General features: G+C 35.2%; 2 protein-coding genes across 2 annotated transcripts; one reads left to right on the forward strand and one right to left on the reverse strand.

The window, feature by feature from the left end:
* Positions 1 to 216: 216 nt before the first annotated feature.
* Positions 217 to 2,267, forward strand: LOC103497513 (serine/threonine protein phosphatase 2A 57 kDa regulatory subunit B' beta isoform-like). Its single transcript, XM_008459727.2, has 2 exons — positions 217 to 1,375; positions 1,979 to 2,267. The coding sequence occupies exons 1-2, from the start codon at positions 350 to 352 to the stop codon at positions 2,231 to 2,233; spliced, it is 1,281 nt and encodes a 426-aa protein (XP_008457949.2). The 5' UTR covers positions 217 to 349; the 3' UTR covers positions 2,234 to 2,267.
* An 897-nt stretch (positions 2,268 to 3,164) lies between these two features.
* Positions 3,165 to 20,536, reverse strand: LOC103497352 (transportin-1). The gene is made up of 29 exons (XM_008459508.3): positions 20,157 to 20,536; positions 19,349 to 19,636; positions 18,838 to 18,927; positions 18,591 to 18,668; positions 18,412 to 18,492; positions 16,677 to 16,727; positions 16,388 to 16,473; positions 14,522 to 14,588; positions 14,370 to 14,426; positions 14,251 to 14,280; positions 14,047 to 14,106; positions 13,821 to 13,934; positions 13,164 to 13,277; positions 12,828 to 12,926; positions 12,461 to 12,586; positions 12,270 to 12,344; positions 12,036 to 12,107; positions 11,777 to 11,887; positions 11,056 to 11,139; positions 7,931 to 8,038; positions 7,600 to 7,701; positions 7,309 to 7,371; positions 7,159 to 7,233; positions 6,081 to 6,152; positions 5,679 to 5,803; positions 5,208 to 5,259; positions 5,064 to 5,132; positions 4,931 to 4,990; positions 3,165 to 4,092 (listed from the first exon to the last, which is right to left on the reverse strand). The coding sequence occupies exons 1-29, from the start codon at positions 20,343 to 20,345 to the stop codon at positions 4,009 to 4,011; spliced, it is 2,682 nt and encodes an 893-aa protein (XP_008457730.1). The 5' UTR covers positions 20,346 to 20,536; the 3' UTR covers positions 3,165 to 4,008.
* Positions 20,537 to 21,213: the final 677 nt, after the last annotated feature.

The following is a 21,213-nucleotide window of genomic DNA, read 5'->3' on the forward strand; positions in this document are numbered from 1 at the left end:
ACGGTGGGAAGAAGATTTAGAGAGAGATAATATGATCAAGAAAATAAAATATGTTTAAAAACAACAAAAAAAAAAAAAACAATCAAATAATCCCTAGTTTTTGTAAGAGAGTCATAAGCTCCTTGTGAATAAAACAATGCAAGTCGTTTGAAGTATCTTTCAAATTTGATCATATCAATAACAATTTTTATCTTCTTCCCAATGCATAACTTTAGTAATATCCGTTTCATCAAACTACAAATACAATCAATCAAAACTCAAGATTTCCCCTCTCCCTCTCTCTCTTCTGTTCATCATCTTTTCCTAAACCCTAAACCTAATGAACTTCTAACCTCAAAAAAACTAATCAATGGGTGCTCAAACCAACACTCAAAGATCCTTCTCAAATCTTTCTAAGTCTCTTCCAACTCTAAAACATCTCTTTGATCATGATCCATTCACCAACAAACCCTTTGGCTTAACTAATATTGCTCTTCAAGATGAAATTCTTTCCATGGTTTCCTTTTGCTCTTCCATGGCACTATCAACTACTTCTCATGAATTGAAAAGATTCAAACTTACTCATCTTTTCACCGTCATCAAAACATCAAAGAAACCATTACACCATGACATTTTATCGTCGGTGATGTCGTTAATATCCGTTAATATCTTTCGTCCACTCCCTCCCCCTTCCCCAGCTTTTCCGATCACATCGACGCTTGCTGAAGAAAATGAAGTCGTCGTCTCTTCCACCCTTCCTTCTCTCAATTGGCTACTACTGGAACTTGTTTATGAGATCCTCTTGTGGCTAGTAATCAACATTGATACTCAAACACTTGAGAAACATATAGATCACACTTTTCTTCTCGGACTTCTTTCGCTATTTGATTCGGAGGAAGCAAAGGAACGAGAGAGTTTGAAGAATGTTTTCCATCAAATATATTACAAGTTAACAAAGTATAGATCATTCATGAGAAAAGCAATGAGCGGTGTGTTTTTGGAGTATATTTTTGAAACAGAAAGGCATAATGGGATAGCTGAGATGCTTGAGATTTGGGGAAGCATAATCAATGGTTTTGCAGTTCCATTGAAGGAAGAACACAAAGTTTTTTTGAAACGGATATTGATTCCTTTACATAAGGTTAAAGGAATGCAGAATTTCAACAAGCAATTGGGTTATTGTGTTTATCAATTTGTGGAGAAGGAGAGTGAGCTTGGTGGGTTCATAGTGAGAAAGATTATGAAGTATTGGCCTCAAGCTAATAGTCAAAAGGAGATAAAGTTGATTGAGGAATTGGAGGATTTAGTGGAGAAATTGGATCCCAAACTATATAGGGATTTGGCTTTGCCCTTTTGTTCACACATGACAAAGTGTTTCAAGAGTTTGAACTCCATGGTAAGATTGAACCTCCTTGTAGTATTTGAGAACGTTTGATTTGATAATTATTTGATTTTTAGTTTTTGAAATTAAATCTATCAAAACATGTTCCACCTCTTAAATTTTTGGTTTTTTATCAACTTTTTCCAACGTTACCAAGCACCAAGTCAGGTTATGAAAACTAAAAAGATTTGCTTTTAGAAACTTGTTTCAGTTTCTAGAATCGGCTAAAGTCAAAGTCCTTATAAAAGGTAAAGAGGAAATAGATCTAATTTTCAAAAACAAAAAAGTTAAACATGATCTAAACTCGATAATTACGAACAAAAGAAAAGTTTTAGATGAAAGGACTATCTTTGGTTTTATTATATATGTCATGAAAACTAATTTACTTCATAGTTTTTCTCCCGTTAGTTTTATAATTTACTTTTTAATTCATCTTTGGTTTTTTTTTTAGTATTTTATCATAGAAAATTTCTCTCATGTGGGAATGCATACTTCTTGTAGTAGAGGTTCAATTAATAAATCAGTTTTCAATAGAACTTATTGAATCAAATCTAGGTTGTTTCTCTGTCTATTTGGTACTAACAAAAACTCCTCATCAATGGCATCTTTTAAATTCAGGTGGCCGAGCGATCACTGTATATGTGGAGTAGCGAAGCATTTGTGACCATGGTGTCGACCGCCATGGAAGAAGTGTTTCCAGTAATTTTAAGAGGAATGGAATACATTATTAGGAGTCATTGGAACGAAAACGTTAAGGAATTGGCACGTAATGTGAAGGTCATTCTTCAAGAAATGAATCCAATTCTTTACCATAAAACTCTCCACCAAAATCGCTTTAAACAATTCAAAGCAACCCAAATTAACAGATTGTAATCGATCTCGTTTGGTAACGATTTTGTTTCTTAAACTTATGCTTGTTTCTTTTTTTAATTTCACCACGTGGTTCTCATATTTCTTGAAAAATCACTCGAGTTCTAAATCAAATTCTGAAAACAAAAAACAAACTTTTGAAAATCATTTTTCGAATCTCGTTTGGTCACCGTTTTGTTTTTTGTTTTTTTAAAAAACTAAGTCTAAATACACATTTTCCATCTCCGACTTTCTTTCTTTTTTATGTACCCTTTACCAATGAATTTATCTCAAAAACCAAGCCAAATTCTAAAAACTAAAAGAAAAAGTAACTTTTGAAAACTTCTGGTTGTTTTCAAAGTTTGGTTAAAGATTTCCATCATTATAAATAATAAATATGCAAATTGTGGTAAAAAAATGAAAAGAAAATAAGTATGATTTTCATTAAAAAAAACAAAAAAGGTTACCAAACAGATCTTACAAAATAGACAAGGAACCTTTTATTTTAAAATTTTGTTTGTGAATAGTGAGTACCGAAACAGGAAAAAAAAAACAACTTGAGAGTTAAAAATCGAGGATTCTTATAAACTTAATATTCACGCAAAAAATAGAAAACTAAATAGTTGTTAAACGACAGGAAAGATGTTCCAAAATTGGTTGCTAACAAATTAAAGTTTACAACTATTTGTCAAATATCAGCACTATATAAGGATGAAGAGTTTGGTCAAAGCATTCACAATTAAATTTCTAATGCTAAATGGCAGCTTTGGGTTTATGTAATTTGTAAACGTTGAACTTTTAATTAGAGAATGTCAAATTAGAGAATGGTAATTTACAATATTTATCTCAAAAATCATAATATTTCTAGTAGCATTTGTTTGTAGATTTGAGACGGCAATAATATCCTCAAGAAACGCCAAATATAAGTGTAGAATGTAAGATGAGAGTGTGACAATTCATCCAAATTACAAACTTTAATTTAAAGCCCAGAGATTTACATCAAATTCATCATCAATTCTGTGAGTCGATAAGAACTCAATCATCTCATTTCCTCAAAAACTTCACTCAAAACCTACCATACTATTCATAATTTGCTTTTGTAGGCTGATTGTGAAGATAAAACCCAGACAAAGAGAGGTTTTAGTACAAACATGATATGGTTCTTATATGAGAATACTAAAGTACATGAAAGTTCCTTATTGCTTCCAAAGACAAACAAAAAAAATCCCCAAATCGCCACCAGCTGCTAAATGTAGCAAGAATAACTCAGCTCTATCTTTCATAATAGAAAACCTATCGCGCCGATGCGCCCTATTCATTAATGGAAAAATCATAGGACCGAAGTCATAAAAATCAAAAAGGAAAAGAAAAAATGTGCTTGACTCTCTACCTATAAACCTTCGCCCCAAAATCGATATAACGAATCCAGACTCATGATGAAAGAAAAGGAAAAGGAATGGGAACACTATAAGAAGGGCACCACACTATCTCAACATATCTCCCTGTACAACATTTTTTTTCACTTCAGCTGGCTTCATTTTCAAGTGCTGTCTCAACCAACCAAGTCAACCTGTATAATTATCTTATCTTAAGAAGGATGTGCAATCTTCTTCAAGCTCAGCAGCAAACTTGATTTTTTTTTTTTTTTATAACTTGAAGTTTGCTCCAATCATCAATAATAATGACACACAGACAACGCCACAAAACGACCCATCCCATCTGTTTTCGAGACAGAATTTGAAGCATATGTTTTGAGAAGAATGCTGGCTGAAGTAAACTGATAAAACATCATCATCATCCTATACTTGATATTTTGATAGTTTGTCCTTCACGGATGGTTCTAGAGAAGAAATACACTGGTCCCACCCACCATTTCTCAGCATCTGTCAAATGGACATTTGATATGAACATTAATAGTTATTAAGACTACTATATTTTTAGTGACTAATATGAAGATCTTGGTGAACAGAGATATCTGATTTTGCCCCCCTCCACTTAAGACTATCAACCAGTTGACAAAGACCTCTTCACCCCTGGTCAATAGATCTGCGACTCCAAAGGAGCTGTCACAATCCTTACCATTTTTTATTACCCCGCCCATTGCAATTATGTGACATTTTTCCTTTTCCCATCTTTACCATTAGAAAGATACAAATTATTAGGATAAACAAAATAGGATAATTGCAATAGGTACGATATTTAGAGCTAATAATTAAATGTATAGAAACGTTTTTTAAAAATTACAAATATAGCAAAATCTATTAGTGATAGACTCTTATAAGCAATATAGTCTATCACTGATAGACTCTAAGAGTTTGATCTAAATTTTGCTATATTTACAAATTCTTTTGCATTGTGTTATATCTGCTACTAATTTAAAGCCTTTTTAAAAAGCCTGAGCGCTAAATTTGCAGCTGCCCAATAAAATAATATAAAAGGGCCCACAAACGTGGCCAAGCCAAATGGTTGGGAGCACAAAAAAACTTGACATCCTTGGGAAATTTGGTCCTTATTTTCTTAGCCTCTTTCTTTTCCTTATAATTTTAACTACAAAGCTAACTATGCCAGCCTAACCCATCACTTTCATCTAACTCTTGAATTGCATCATAAAGGAGCTCCACCAGTTTATAATGTACTCCAGAGTTGAATACCGGCTATTTAAAAATTATTTGCCTTAAAAAGGGGAGTAGGGGAATAGTCGGAAGTAAATTAGCTACAAACCTGCTTATAACCGTGTAGAACCTGGCATACTTCATTATGAAGATCTTGACTCCTTATTTCCTGCAGGTAACAAGCTCAGCTTAGAAAGAAAACATCAAGCAATGTCAGATATTGATAAAGTTTCCAGGCTTACATGCCAACTGGCAATAGCTCTGCACATATAAGGAAGTGAGTTTACTGCCCCTGAAGGATTTGATTTAACCTGAAACCAACCAAGACACGACAGTTATTAATAATCAGAAACATGTATAGTATTTGCTACAAATTTGAGACTTACCAGAGCGCAAAGACCTCGAAAAGCATCTTCCTTTTCTACATCATCACGTATCCTGCCAGTAAAACAAAACCTCGACCCATGTTTAAAAAAAATACAACGGATTTAAAATTAAAAATAAATAAACAAAATTGCTTTGGTTTTTCCTAGGGATACAGAGATGTGATTTGGCTAATGCAGGTGCCTAAGTTAAGTAGCTTATGTGGAGATACGGAGATGTGATTAAAACAAAAAGAATCAAAAGTCAACAATTTGATCTAGCAATTAATCAGAAGGTCCTTAAGTTCACAACCATGGTTTATAACGTTGTAACAGTGAGACAACCATAAGCCACTTCTACTTAGAAAACATTCTGACATAAAATTTTGACATTCAGTAACAAGGTTGAGGTGTCATGTCTTAGGTGCAACTATATCTAATATATAAGCATCCTTAAGCCCAAGAACATTCATAATGTAAAGAAGAGAACATTACATGGATAAAGCAGTGCACCATGGTTGGATGAAATGTTCCATATCTGGTGACACTAGCTGAGGACAAACCCATGCGATCCTTCCAAGTGTAATTGCACTGTTTTCTACCAGAGATTTATTTAGCTCCTGCATCGCACAAAGAATGAAATTACATAATAATGATCCTGTTAAATACAATCAACACATTTCAAAATCCCTCCTCAGGATGCGATGGGAACTCTTTACACACAACGTTCTCTCATCAACTGAACCTACATATAAATTTCTACCTTTCCTCTTTATATATATACCTACCTTTCCTCTCATATGTTTCTAGTTCTTAGTGAACAAGAAGCTTATGGGTGCCAGAATACAAAAATGATGAGACATGTTCTATGTTAGTGCAAAAGAAAGGGACCATCACCTGTGCATGTTGAAGAATCGGGACCAAGCTTGAAATCACTGTCATGACGACAGGAGAAATTTCTTGGCGTACCTGAATCAATAACAATTCCATATCATGTAATAACTGCTTACAAATTGCATCTGTCACCAAGAAGATTACGTAGTTCGTGCAACACAATGCTAGAAATTTCAACTCCTTAACCCTTCTTCAACATTTCTTAACCCTTCTTCAACTTTTCCTCAATCCTTCTTCAACACTTCTTAACCCTTCTTCAACTTTTCCTTAACTCTTCTTCAACTCTTTCTTAATCCTACCCACATAACCCTTCTCCCAAACACATCTTATCACAACATTATCATAACACTTCCTTCATAAACCTTCCCCCAAACACATCTTATCATAACACTTCCTCCATAACCCTTCCCCCAAACACATCTTATTATAATCCTAGGTTTATCTTAACACTAGATTTATCATAACCCTAACCCCCCATAACCCAACCCTTCCCCCAAACGGCCTCTAAATATTAAATCACTCGTTAACCCAAAAGCCCAAGCTAATGGACGAAGGTAAGTTTAATACTATATCGACACTATTAGATTCCCCCACTTGTGGGCTTGAAAATTTTTAGAAACCCCAACAAGTGAATCAATGTTAATTGGAGAGAGAAATAACATTGCAAAATACCAAAAGCTAAAACTAATAGGTGAAGGTAAAGCTAATATCATATCAACATTTTAAGGTAATATGATAAAAGACCTTCTTTGTTAGGTTGAAGTTCTGGCTTTTCTTTAAGCTATTGGTCTGAAATAATTCCTTAACAAATCTTTTTCTTTAACATTATAGCAAGGAATAGTGTTGAATTCCTAGGTTGAGGCCATTTTACCATCGGATGCATTATAACAATACTGAAATTTACTTGCATGAGATGAGAGGGAGAGAAAAAAAAAAGAAAGAACTTTTTTTCTAATACATGTTCTTCATCCCAAAGCCAAACATAAACTCAAATAGTCACAATAAGAGGGACATGTGAGGACATGTATCCATACAAGCTCATATACGACACTCTGTGAGTGTATGAAAACTCTACACATACCTTAACAGCTAATTCTCCAATTGCCCAGCAAGCATTGTTTGCCACAGAAACAATTTCCTTCAGCTTAGGAGTATCCTGTGCAAATTTCACATATAAGACTAGTAAAATAACCTCAAATTAGAAACGTAAGCCATAAAATAGCTTAATTACCAGTTGCTTTGCTGCAGCGGTAAGAAATTCTGATAAACGCGGTTGCAAATGGACGTGGCATACCTGACCACATAATATAAATAAACCATAAACACAAAAGAAAAATATCAAGAAACAGAAGTAGTATAAATCATGTGCTTCCTCCCTCCACTGAAGAACAATTCATTACTTTGGAAAATAGGCAAGCACGATTAATGCTGAGGAGCTCATTGCAATTAAAATTTTTGAATAACCTACTAAATATAAAGGAGCAAAGGAAAAACAATCCAAGAGATAAATCCAAATGCTTACTCTTCCAAGATCCCCAAGCAATGCAAAGGCACTCTGTCGGACATCAGAAGCTTCATCCATGCAGCATTGCAAGAGCAAGTCCCTTAAATTGCTTTGAGAAACCTGAGGAAAATTCCATAAAATGCCACATGCAAGCAAGTTCAGAATATATTGTCGTATCAATTACTACTAGAAGAAAGCAGTCACATTCCATCAAAGAAATATACGATAAAACAATAATAGAATAGTGCTACAAAATTTATCAACATATGATATCCTCCCCTTTTCAAATCTTACAAAAGGATCACAAAAAAAAAAGGTGGGTGAACTGCTTGGTTTAGAGTTTAATTACCAAACTTTCAATTCCACTACCAAGACCTTCTGCGAGTCCTGAAAGAAGATCAAGACAGCACACAATGAACTCTCTATCATACTGAACCCCAGCAGATACAGGCTCAACCTGCAATAGGAAATCAAATCAACATCTTAGATCAAACAATTCGAGCATAGAATAGCAGCTAGCAGTGATCAACGCTATAATTCAAACTTAACCGTACATATCATCAAGGAGTAACCAGACTTCAGGCACTTAACTTGTACAAGGCAACATAAAATAGTGGGAATGAGAGGGGAAAAAAGAACAAATCTATGAATTATAGCATTTCTTACTGAGGAGAAACATATCGATCATAATTTCATTGACGGTATGATTATTAAAGGGGCAATAAAGTGCCGAGAGAGCCTACAAAATACTAATCCACTATAAGGTACGTAAGAGGGTGAATTTACACCAAGTGATCAATGCATACAAAAGATCAAAAAATTGAGCGAAATCCATTTCTATCCTCAAAGATGTGGTGATTCCGCTCATTCCAAATAAGCCAAAAGTAGGCTTTGATGATGAAAGCCCACAAGATAGCTTTCTCATTCTTGTACGGATGGCCATAAGAAGCATATTCAAAAGAGTTGTAGGGTTCATTTGGGAACACCACATTATAGATGAAGCACGATAAGATTCTCCTCCAAAAGGATTAGCCATAGTTACAAAAGATCAATAAGTGCATGATGGGTTCACCACTTTGGCAACAAAGAACAGATCAATTAGTGGCAGACACACAATGCAAGGGACCTTTTTGATAATGATATCAGTTGTGTCAGTGCTTCCATGGCTGACCTCCCATATGAGGAACCATATCTTTTTGGGAACGAGTCCTTTCCAAATGTTCTTATAAAGGGATGCATTCTGATCATTTCCACAAGAGGAAAGGTGACGAGAGACCAATTTCAATGAAAACTGGCAGATTTGTCCAAATTCCATCTCCACAAGTCACCGGCCATGGGGCTATTAGGGGGCAATAAATAATGTGGAAAGAACAGATCATTCTGTAATTTTGTGTTCATTAAGATATGTCTCAACCCAAGGACCCATGCTTTGTAAATCTGGTTCCAACATTGTGCAACTGCAGCCTCCTTCTAACTGACTAGTGCAAATAATCTAGGCAAAGCGCTATTGAGAGGATAGTCTCCAACCCATATATCATTCCAGAAAGATGTATTGTCACCATTGCCAATAATTTGAACTATATTATAATGATTCAGAATCCTCTGTTTTCCAATACAGGTCCACGGGACTTTAGTCTTTTTAAAGAATCTGCTTTGTGGCTGTAGGAGTGATCATATTTAGCATCAATAAAGCGCCTCCAGAGGGCATTTTCCTCCAAATCCATTTCAACAAAAGACTTTTGTTCCTTCATTTAATTCAGTGAAGCTGAGGCCCCCTTTAGATGTTGGGACTTGTATTTTCTACCATTTGATATTTTGATTGAATGGATACCTCTTTTATCTTTATGCCCGTTACAAAGGAAGTTCCCGCAGAGCTTCTTGATTCTGTCAACACTCAACAGATTTGGAGATATCTTAAAGAGAGGAAATTTGTAGGCAGACTGAGAGTAGTGGGTTTGATGAAATGTGAGCCTACCACCTCTGGAAATCATTCCAACTCTTAAGGCACCTTTCAACCTTCTCTTCCCAAAAAGCATATGTGAAGGGTTTAGCATTCAAGAGCAAACCAAGATAAGTCAAGGGCCAAGTACAAACAATACAAGCCAAATGAAGCAGCCAGAGAAGCAATTGTACTATTGTCCAAGTGTATGCCCATGAATTCCAACTTTGAGTGATTAATGCGAAGATCCTATGTATTCTCAAATGAACGTATATTCTCAACAAGAATTCCCAGCTTTTCCTCATCAAGTAAGGAGAAAAGGATGGTATCACCCACGAACGTAAATGGTGAATACTAAGCTCAGAATTCCTGAAAACAAGGCCTCAATGAGATCGAAGATTAGTCCCTTTATAGGCAGAATGAGAGTGGTTTTTTTTTCAACCACCAATGTGGATAAGAATGGGGAAAGAAATAAAAGCCACCAAAGAGGATTTTCTTTTTCTATTGAGATTTTTTTATTTCTTCTATCGAGGGCCTCACTCATGTACTCCTCATGTCTTTACTTTCACCCATTTGTAACTTTCTAATTTCTTATTTAAAATTTCTAATTATCAATGAAAGGGTTTTCTTTTCCTAAAAAACGGGGAGAGAGAGAGAGAGAGAGATCAAAGCAGAGAAGAACAGAACAAAGTAACATACAATACTTATAAGGAAAATAAATAAAAAGTAAGAAGACATGTTTGCGAGAAACCAACAGGTCTTCAATAATAAATCTTCCTCCTTGAAGGATAGATTCGAATTGGCTCGGCTGAATGCCTCCTCATGGTGGTCACTCAGTAAACAATTCAAAGATTTCTCTCTACGAGATATTTTGCTAAATTGGAAGGCTTTCATCTTTCTCCATTCACTGAAGCTCTAATTCTGGACTCTGGCTTTAGATGACCCTTATGATGGCCGTCTCCTTCTTCCAGTTTTATATTCCAGTTTTCTGTATCTGTTTGTATTGTTCTCAGATCTTTTTAGATTTATTTGGGTTGTAGTGGCTATGTTTAAGCCGGATTAATCATATGGTTGCTTGGTTTGTATTGGCAGCGTGTAGCCTTTTGATCTTTAATTACTTAGGTAGGACTCCTTTTGTTTGGATATGATGAGAGTGCTACAGGGGTGTCAACCTAGTTGAGATGTCCGAATGCACCTACTGATCCTTCCGTCTTATCGTCATAGCATTTGCTCATTGTATAACTCCCTCGTGCTATGAGCTATTACTCCTATTTTTATTAATGCATGTTTGTTTCCTTTTCCAAAAAAATATGACAAAAGACATGTTTACTGCAGTTTTGAAACTACTGAGGACCTTTCTTGCATTATAACATTGGCGATTCATAAAGAAAACTGACCCTATGCAAAAATATGAAATAAAGCTTAATCACCTTCTTAACATTATAACAAAAAGAAGACAAAGAAACAAGGAGAAAACTACAGTATATAACGATGGGAGTTTAAGTGTTTATTCAAAATCAATAATCAGGAAAAACCTTTGCCATTTGTTGGGTCTGGATGATGTTTATGCATCTCTGATACACAGGCGGAGCAAATTGGGCAAATCCAGTCCCCAAAGCCTAGAAAATGGAAAGAAAATTAATCGATTTTCTCAAAATTACAGTTATTATGACTACTAGATAAGTAAACGAACTCCTGGCTGAATCCATTAAGTACAAACATTGCAAGAAACAAAGCTTTCTCACGCAATGAATCCTCTCATTTCCTCCAAACTCCAGTCAAGATGTATATTTCCATAATCATTAAATTTCACAATACACAGAATTTGGAAGTCCGGTAACTAGTTTGTGACATTCAAACTCTCTCCCTCACCTGTAATTTGGTTTTGTGTGTGTAGTGGTGGGGGCATAAAACTAGTAGAGAGAGAGAACTACATGACATTAGGAACCATTCATCACCCAGCTCACTTTTTTTATGCCAAAAGCCGTTGGTCCAAAACACCAGAAATTTTGTCAACGATTTCCAAAACATTCAAACAGAAACCAACCACCAAAACTATGTGAAAATTGAAGTGTAAACATTTGGGAGAGACAAAGAAAAACTTAGGTCTTTGATAATATAAATAGGTATTTCACAGCTTTACCCAATGTTCTCAGAAGCAATTCAATAATATATTAAATGACCTTTGGAGAACTTGAAAATAAATGGGGCTATGCATAAAAAAATAAGCCAATAAGCCAAAACACGAATCGACACCTGTGCTATAGATGTGAAGCACTCCAACAGTGGGAAAAGATCTTTATCTGAGTTAGAAAGTTGCTGCCATTTGGCAATTAATGGTGGCATGAGAATATCAAGATAAACAGGCTGCAATCATGACAAATCAAACAAAGTCAGTTTTTTACATACTATATGCAGAATATCATAATTATTGTACACTCGATAAGTTTCTGGTCTACAATGCATCAAAAGAAAAGGAGATGATCAAGTGAAAGCATCACAATTCACATGTTACCTGATTTAGCTCCCCTCCTACAGCATCTGCTAAGGTTCCAATAGCATCATACACTATCCGTAGATTCCGTCTCTGCACAAAATATATACAAGCCAAATACATACAAGCTTTAAGCGTAGAAAGTTTTCATTCCAGAAAGAGAGACTGTTGTTTATATTTATTATACATATGAAATAAAGGTCAGTAGCAGACGTCTCTCTCTATAAGAGGAAATTAGGCAGGTAGTTAGGATACCTGATATTTTCCGAAAGCACATATTAGGTGCTGTAGTATATTTTTCAAATGGGGTGCTAATTCCTCGGCAGCCTCCTGCAAGTTACTAAACCCCCATCATGAACTATATAGGGAATAATTCATTAGCAGGTAAATGAAGCGTCTTTTTATTTTTATGAAAAAGCAGATAAATGTAATTTCAATAAAAGAACCTCCTCCAGCGTTGCAAAAGCAGAACAAGCAGCTTCTTGGACCCTCTTGTTATTGTCTAATAATCTTCGTAGAAGTCCCATGAGAACTTTATCAAATTGTTCGTAACCTTTCTGAGTTCCAATGCCCTATGATGGGGGGGAAAAGCGAAATAGGATACAGATCAAATGCACGCTTCGTGAAAGTCCCATGAGAACATTATCAAACTGTTCATATTCTCAGGGGCCCTTAGTTTCATCTTTGGCATGGTATAATCAAACCACAGGATTCATAATACCACATAATTTAGAAAAAGAATTACAGTAGTTTGTACAAAATTTTGCATAAATATTCCCAAATAAAATAAACTGAACACTCGCAAACACATACCTGCACAATGAACTTGCTGAAACGAGAAAGTGTCCAACAAGATATACTCCTTATTAGAGGAAATTTATCATCTAAAAGAGGAATGAGAAATGTAACAATCTGCAAAAAGCACAAATCATTGAATATTTTGACTTTATAGATAAGGAAGCAAGCAACACGAGCAACATTAAGTTATAAGATATCACAAACTGCCAATTAAAGGAAATGGATCTATCAAAAACAATGAGCAGTATTAACTTAACAAACTTCCATTGAAGATATTAATTATAGGAACTTGTATCAATCAGAACCCACAAGTTATGAACATTGGCCGATTAAAATCATATAGCATATCACCTGAGGCAGATGAGGATAAAGTCCACTAATGCAACCTTCAGCTATCGCACCAAGAGCCAGTACAGCAGCTTCCCTTTCTTTCCAGGCTTCATCACCATTAGCGGACAAATTGGCCTAAAAAAATCTCGGCCAAGTTCATATATCAGATTAAAACATCTACCAAGAAAGAAATTGAAACTATGGAGAATTCTAGGGCAAATAATATATAAAATCCAAATAAGTCTACAGAACTAACATTGCCCTCATACCAGGTATTTTTATGATGCATTGAAGCGAGATAAATGTCAATAGTAATGAAGAATGGCATTTAATGAATATACACATCAAACCTTTACTTTGGTAAATAAACAGAAATCTAAAACTCATTCAAGTGATTAAACTGCTGTGCGAAAACAGTTTTAGACAAGCACGCCACAAAAGCAACAATATCTATAACTGTTGTTGTAGATATTGAAGGGCAAATAACTGAAGGAAAATACAAGATAAAGTTCACAGTGAATGATTTCCTGAGCGACTGACAATAGAAAGAATATAGAAACAAAAACAGTAAAATGTTACACACCAGAGGTTTTGCTTCTTTTGCCCAATTATTTGTCTACCTGGACAATTTTTTTTTTTAGAAAACAAAGTCTGCTGATGTACGGAATTTTTGCCTACCTCAACAACGGGCATCAACATAGGAAGAATTTCATCCCCAAACACATTTGAGAGAATATCAAGAGCTGCAGCACTGCATTTGCGCAAGTTCCATATATTTACAACGTCATCATCCTGAATTATGCAAAGATGTAGATATTAAAGGAAAATAAACATAGTTTAATCGTTTTTATCTGTTGATCAAAACCAATAAGCCAAAAGTAAAGAAAATATCAACATGACGTACATCATCTTCTGCATTATCTGACCCATGTAACCTTGATGAATGGAAACGGGGTTTTAGATCCTGAGTGCAACAATTCAGGCAAAATATTAATAAAGATGACATTATTAAGTAAATAGCACGTGTTCATCATGGACATCAAGGTGGTGAAACACTGATATTTTTCACATATGCTCTCCAAAACCAGCATTGAAAAAATAATTGTACCTGCTCTCGGTCTGGAAGAGATCCATCTTCCTGTAAAAACAAGTGAAAGACACATCATGAAATATACCAATGGGCAAACCTAATTATACAAATATAAAATTCTAAGTAAGCCAGTTCACCTCAGCCTCAAGAAGTGATTCATCGTCATCAGCATAAACCATATTTGACAATAATGCCTACAGAAGTTGAAACATGCTCATAAAAAGCATTACAAATATCTCAACAGCAAGGTATCGAAAGGAAGAAATATTTATCTGAGCATGTGCCATACTGGAATTAAACGTGGCAAGAACTCTCTTAAGTTCTCAGGAGGTAATTGGGCATCACAATATGCAGACCTGCCAAGCATAACTTAAAATGAAACAAATAAAACAAAGAAAATAACCAACACAAATATTCATTAGGTTAGAGGAGGAAATTTTAAAAAAGGAGCCATCATCCATTAGCAGTCTCAAAGGCCAAGGGCGGAAGAAAGATGAGTATTCATTAGGGACATGATTTACCATGAATTTACAATGACAATAAGGGAAAGAAAATTTATCTTGGAGCAAAATATCTTCTCCATTTGGTAATTACAGCTTATTCACCCTCATTTCACATTGAAAGTGTTTGTGTATTTGTTCACTAAAAGAATATTCTTTTGTAACTAATTTCAAAAATCAATGAAATGTGTCTGTTTCCCATCAAGGGAAAGAGAAAACATAGTAACAACACTCTCATGCTATGAAATAAATAATGTTGTATCCTTGGGTGAAAGTAATTGATTTCCCTAATAATAAGGGCCCTTCACTGGAAGGGGGCTACAATGTGGACCAAATATCCCACAGATCTTTGGCAAAAAAGTACTAAATATGAAGAAAGCCCACCTATTTTCCACCTTTTCCACACAACGTATTATGAGGATCAAGACAAATGGAGGGGAACACCTTAAAGGTGTCTACCATATCTAAGGCAAAACTACCAAACAATGTACTGAATCATTTTGGATTCTCAAACGGTCTAGCTAAAAGCAAATATGACATACCATGGGTATAAATGGTTTTTGAGCATCTTAATTTCTAAAAGAAAAAAAACCAAAATTTTTGCTATAGGTTGATAATGAAGAAAATGTGCAAGTAGAATGAAAATGGGTTTCGTATGAACTCAAAGCCAAAAATTACTTGTTTGGGATATCAAGACAAGGCCACAAACAAACATGATAAACAAATAGAAAATAAAAAACAGAAGAAAGGTGTACATGAGCATTGAGTATACAACCAAGCAACAGAAGTTTTCAACTCATTTAAAAAATGAGCTTTATCAAAACTCAACAGAAGTTTCCAAGAAGGTATTTTTTTAATATCCATAAGTGTCCAAGTCAGCTTACGTGCACCTCGACTAATCTCATGAGACAACCCACCCGACCCTACAACATTTAGATGTCAAGGAAGCTTGTAGGAAATTAATTCATAGGTAGGTGGCCATCATGGATTGAACCCATGACCTCTTAGTTAATTATTGAGACTATGTCTCCTTTTTTTTACCACTAGGCCAACCCATTTCCAAGAAGGTATATTATGATATTAAACTTGAACCTAACGACACACAGAATAACAAACAGTAAAACAAAAAATGAAAGAAAGGGTATACAATTATACTAAAGAAAATGACATTTTGGTTTGCAAGCACAGCCGGAACAAGACAAGAAAATTTACAACAGAGGAGGCTTCAGTTTTAGATCTTGCCTCACTTGAGGTTTCCTCTCAAGTTATCTCTCTAAATCTTTTCATGACTAATCTATTTCCTTGGTAGAGGCCAACCACAACACCTCTTTCGCAATTCCTAATGTTCTGAAACACGTCCCCTTCGTATTTGCATATTTAATTCATCAATGAAAATTGTTCTTATAATAAAATATAGAATTATATCCAAGAATCCAAAAAATCATGGAATAGAAAATCCATCAGTACAATTCCCGTTTCCACAAAATTATGCAGAATAAGCAAACAATTAAGGAGAAAATAAAGGAAATGAATGCAACTAGAAAAAATGACAACAATAACCAAACTCATCTACAAAACTAAAGTTGCATAAACAAGTAACAAGCTATACCAGTTAAGATAGATAGAGAGGTGTATAGTTACAAGATGACGATTACCAAAATTCACAGGCTTCAAGTGAAACTTCCTCGTCAGCATCCTTATTAACTTGCAACATATATTCGATTACATTCCGCAGGTGTGGCTGCAAAACCACATGATAAACAGTTTTTTCAGAAACAGGGCAGTGAAGAAAGATATTAATGCAGTATAAAGAACGATAAAATTATTGGTTGAAGAAGCGAAGGAATTAGACAGAAACCAACTTAGTTTTTGTGTCCAAGGCACGTAAGGCAGGAAATTTTTAAGATAATACATAATCCAACTAGGACCAAATAGGAAACCAACCTCCAAGAAAGTTGGGCGTACTTCAATTAGCTGCACAAATGCTTGGCAAACCTGCTCGGAAAAGATGCAAAGCACAGAGAAGAATTAAAACTACTTGTTAAATCGGCAATCAATCCAAAAGTTTAATTTAATGTATTAGATAAAGTTAATTATATCAATACTTTAACACTTTGCCTCTCTAGTGAACTTACAAATTTGTAAAAACTCCAAGTGAAAATCAATACCAAATGAAGAAGTAAATCGCTATTATAGGGGTCGGAAGAACACATGACCCACTCTAGTTTAACGTTAGATCACGGTGATCAATCCAAAAGCATAAACTAATAGATTACTTAAATCTAATTGTATCATTACTTTAACACTAGATTACTCTAAGCCCACATTATAGGTGTCAAACAGATGATTTATCGCAACATCCTAGGGCTGCATTATTTTTCTTCTATAAGAAACCAAAGGATTTATTAATCAATGAAACTTATGCACACGGAAATATCTGACAATAAGATACTCGTGGGCAGAACTAAAAAGAACAGAAAATTGGGAGAAGGAAAATAGTGAGAGATAAAGCAAAATCTTCAAGATCTATGAGAAAATATTAAAAGCGGTAAAGAAAATACGACACCGAGTTACGTGGAAACCCGAGTACCGGGAAAAAACCACGATCTGACTTTTTTACTATTAAACCATGATCTGACTTTTTTACTATTATCTCATACGAACAAAAGATACAATAGGGGAAAATAAATAGGATAAAAAAGGAAAGAATACTAGGGTTAATTTTTCGTCAGGCTTAAACCCACTAATTCTAACAATCCTCCTCAAGTTGGGACATAAATGTCAATAAGGCCCAACTTGCTACACATGAATCGAAGCTCTGTCTGAAAAACCCCTTGGTGAGAACATCAGCAACTTGTTGACTCGAGGGGATGTAAGGAATGCATATGCTACCATTGTCCAGTCTTTCTTTAATAAAGTGTTGATCAATCTCCACATGTTTAGTTCTATCATATTGAACTGGATTATTAACGATGCTAATAGCTGCATTATTACCACAGAATAATTTCATCGACACCTCATAGTCCTGATGAAGGTCAGATAAAACCTTATGTAGCCAAATTTCCTCACATGTCCCCAAACTCATAGCCCTGTACTCAACTTCAGCACTGATTATAGCCACAACCCCTTGCTTCTTACTTCTTCTAGTTAGGAGATTGTCCCATGCAAAAGTATAGTAGCCAAAGGTGGATTTCCTATCAACAACAAACTCTGCCCAGTCAGAATCAGTATAGGCCTCAATAGCTCTTTTGCCGGTCTTACAGAACATCAACCCTTTAGCATGGGTTGTTTTTAAGTACCTCAGAATTCTATTAACTGCCTCCATGTGTTCCTCGTAGGGAGGCCTGCATGAACTGGCTAAAGGCACTCACAGCATAGGAGATATCCGATCTAGTGTGTGATAAGTAGATCGACTTTCTCATATGCACTCATATATTTCTTTATCAACTGGAATTTTGTCACTTGAGTTTCCCAGAAGAAAAATGCAACTGACACAAAAATTCCCACTACGGATCAAGTAGCCACTTCCATTGATCACAAGAGATATAGACACATAGACAAGACTGCATCAATCTCCACATATTAAATTTCTCTTGAGGCAAGAGAAAAAACAGATCACCCCATGCTTAAGCAACTATAATAACACGTACTCTAGACGCACTTAGAATAAAGCACTAACCAGCTTTCGCACTTCTGCCGTAGAGTCATTTGCAAGAACAAATAAACCTTGAAGATACTGGTCCATGGATATGTAAAGCGCCTGAAATCATACATATTGTAAGAACCACTATCAATACAAAGACCAGAATAAGGTCCAAAATAAGTATTGACAAAGTATATCACATACTTATTACTTACAGTGGGCATCAGCATAATGTACTGATTCACAGAACTCAAGGCTAGTTTTCTCAATGTAGCATGTGGAGACTGAAAAAACTGTTCAAAAATACCCAAGTGCAAGAATCAGGAAACAGAGTTACAGGTAAAAGTGAAAAACAAACTGAAAGAACTTAACGGCAGTAGGTAGATAGAGCCTACAATGCCAATTGAGTCAATGATAACTATACGTAGAAAAATAGATATGAGGGGTACAAGATGACCATACCTGAAATAATCTAGGAAGAAATACGTTGATTGGGCGTTCAGACAATCCAGGTACATCAGAGTCAAGCACTTGAGGTATATCTTCACAAATCTAAGCCAGAATTATACATATATTTTAAAAAAATGTCATACCTTGTTAACACACACTAAAATATCAAATTGTCTCAACATAAATTTAATATAAAACTATATCCCAGATCTTCCTTGAGAGAATGCATAAAGAACTTCAAAAGTTGAAGCCCAAGTGAATTGTTAAGTTTTCCTTATAAACCAGGTTTTTAGCATGGACCAAAATATCAAATTTCATTCTCACAAAGTTTAAGTCTGCCAGAATCAAATTGGTCAATTTACAAACAAACAAGCCGCACTCAAGGGGCAGTTTAATCTAAATATTGAACTTCAGCATGCATGTACAGAATATAGACTGAACAATTATACGACCAGAATTTTGGTCCATACATTTGAACCTCTTAAAACTAGACAAAATAATATTCTAGGATAAAGAATAAAACCTTGGACAAAGCATCCATAGCACCTTCCATGTGATTTTGGTCTTTACTGTCTAAGCATCTTACAAGTGCTTCCAACAACTCAGGCCACCCCAATATTCCCCCTAGTTGAACAATGACACTGATGATGGTCCCGACTGTAGACCTAATATGTCTGTCTGCAGCTCCCATACATGGCAACAATTCGGATTTAATATATTGCTGAAAGGCAGGAGTCATCGACTTGTATGCAGTTCTAAGGTTGTTTTTCAAAAGCAAGCCAGCAGCTTGTCGAACCTCAACTGATTTACCCTGCAGAAAGCTCCAATACATCAACTCAATTTCTGAATTCCAAAACTAGAATTTTGTAAATGAATGATAGGCTAAATCTAAAAACAACCTGGCGTAACCTAAGTGACTAAAGGAGATTACCCTCCAGGAATCAAGCTTCAGAATCGTTATTATGAATCAAGTAGTATCAAATACATGAGAAGCGACTTCGTTTATAGGGAAGTAATACATAACAGATAGTAAAAAAGATTAACCAATAATTTACTCAAGAAATCAAACTTCCACTAAACAAATATGAACAATATCCACGAAGGCTCCATCTTGAAAGGAAACAAGCATTCTCCCCGCATCAAGAAAAGTACTCAAGGATTGATCAACTAATTAATCCCAACTCTACAAACTTTATCAAACCCAAACCCACAATTAAAACCCAGAAGTCTCAAGCACCACACAGTCCATTCCAGCCAACCCGATCAAAACCCAATAAGCGAAATTGCGAGAACATTCAAACAACCGCAAAATAAGAGAGAACTGGAAGAACCTCAGCTCGTGCAAGAATAAACGCAAGATAATTATTGAAGTCAGGGAACTGAGAGTATTGCTGAAGAACAAACGCAAGATAAATCTGGGACTTGTCCGGATTCGAGGTAGGAGAAATTTGCTGCTCGAGCAAGCCACAGATCTCGTTGAACCCATTTTCTTGAGGATGCCAAGATGCACTCGCCGCCATAACAATCGATTATAACCCAAAAATAAAAGAAACCCGATAAAGAACTAAAACTGGAAATCGTATTTGATAGCAAAGTAAAGGGTTTTAAGGGGAATAGGCAAAAGGGGCCGCAATTTGATTGGATTGAAAAATGAAGAACAATGATAAAAGAAAGAATTTGTTGGAAGCGGCCAGTGAGGGAAGAAAGAGAGGGAATTATATAGGTGGGTCGGGTTATACGATATCAAGCGTGAGTGACAGTATCGTCAAAATTATTGGAGGCGACGACAATTCCAATGTCTTTTTAACTTTAACGTTTTCTTTAGTAAATTGAATGAACACACCATTTTGTATTGTTCTTCGAGTGTTTTGCTCGTGGGTTGTTAACAAGTTCTTGTTTTTTTTTTCAAGGAATGTCTTCGTTTCTATAGTTTAAACTTCTTTCTCTTTTTCTCTTTTTCTTTTTAATGTTTACTTCATGTTGTAAATTCTGTGACTTTGAATTCACAATGGATGTATACAATCAATACAGTTAGTATGGTAATATAGCTACTCCAAATGACAAGATAAAAAATGGGATGTCAAGCTTTCTAAGATAGCGTAATCAAAGTTAAACACAACGTAGTACCTTTTATACGATGAATTGAGTCTGAAGTTTAGTCCAAGTATTACTATGAGCTAATAAATCTTGAATTGAGAAGAGTTTGATGAGGTAGAAAGTCTCTTTACATGTACATGAGTCACTTGATCAGTTTATATTAAGTACGTGATCATCATAGTAATTAATATGTCTCTTTTACTTGTTTAAGAACAATTGTTACGTTATACTTGTATGTAAGTTGTGCATTCCACAAATTGCATTGGTTTATTGGACCATCTAAAGTGATGA

Source organism: Cucumis melo, chromosome 11 (assembly GCF_025177605.1).
Source record: "Cucumis melo cultivar AY chromosome 11, USDA_Cmelo_AY_1.0, whole genome shotgun sequence".
NCBI classification, from domain to species: domain Eukaryota; kingdom Viridiplantae; phylum Streptophyta; class Magnoliopsida; order Cucurbitales; family Cucurbitaceae; genus Cucumis; species Cucumis melo.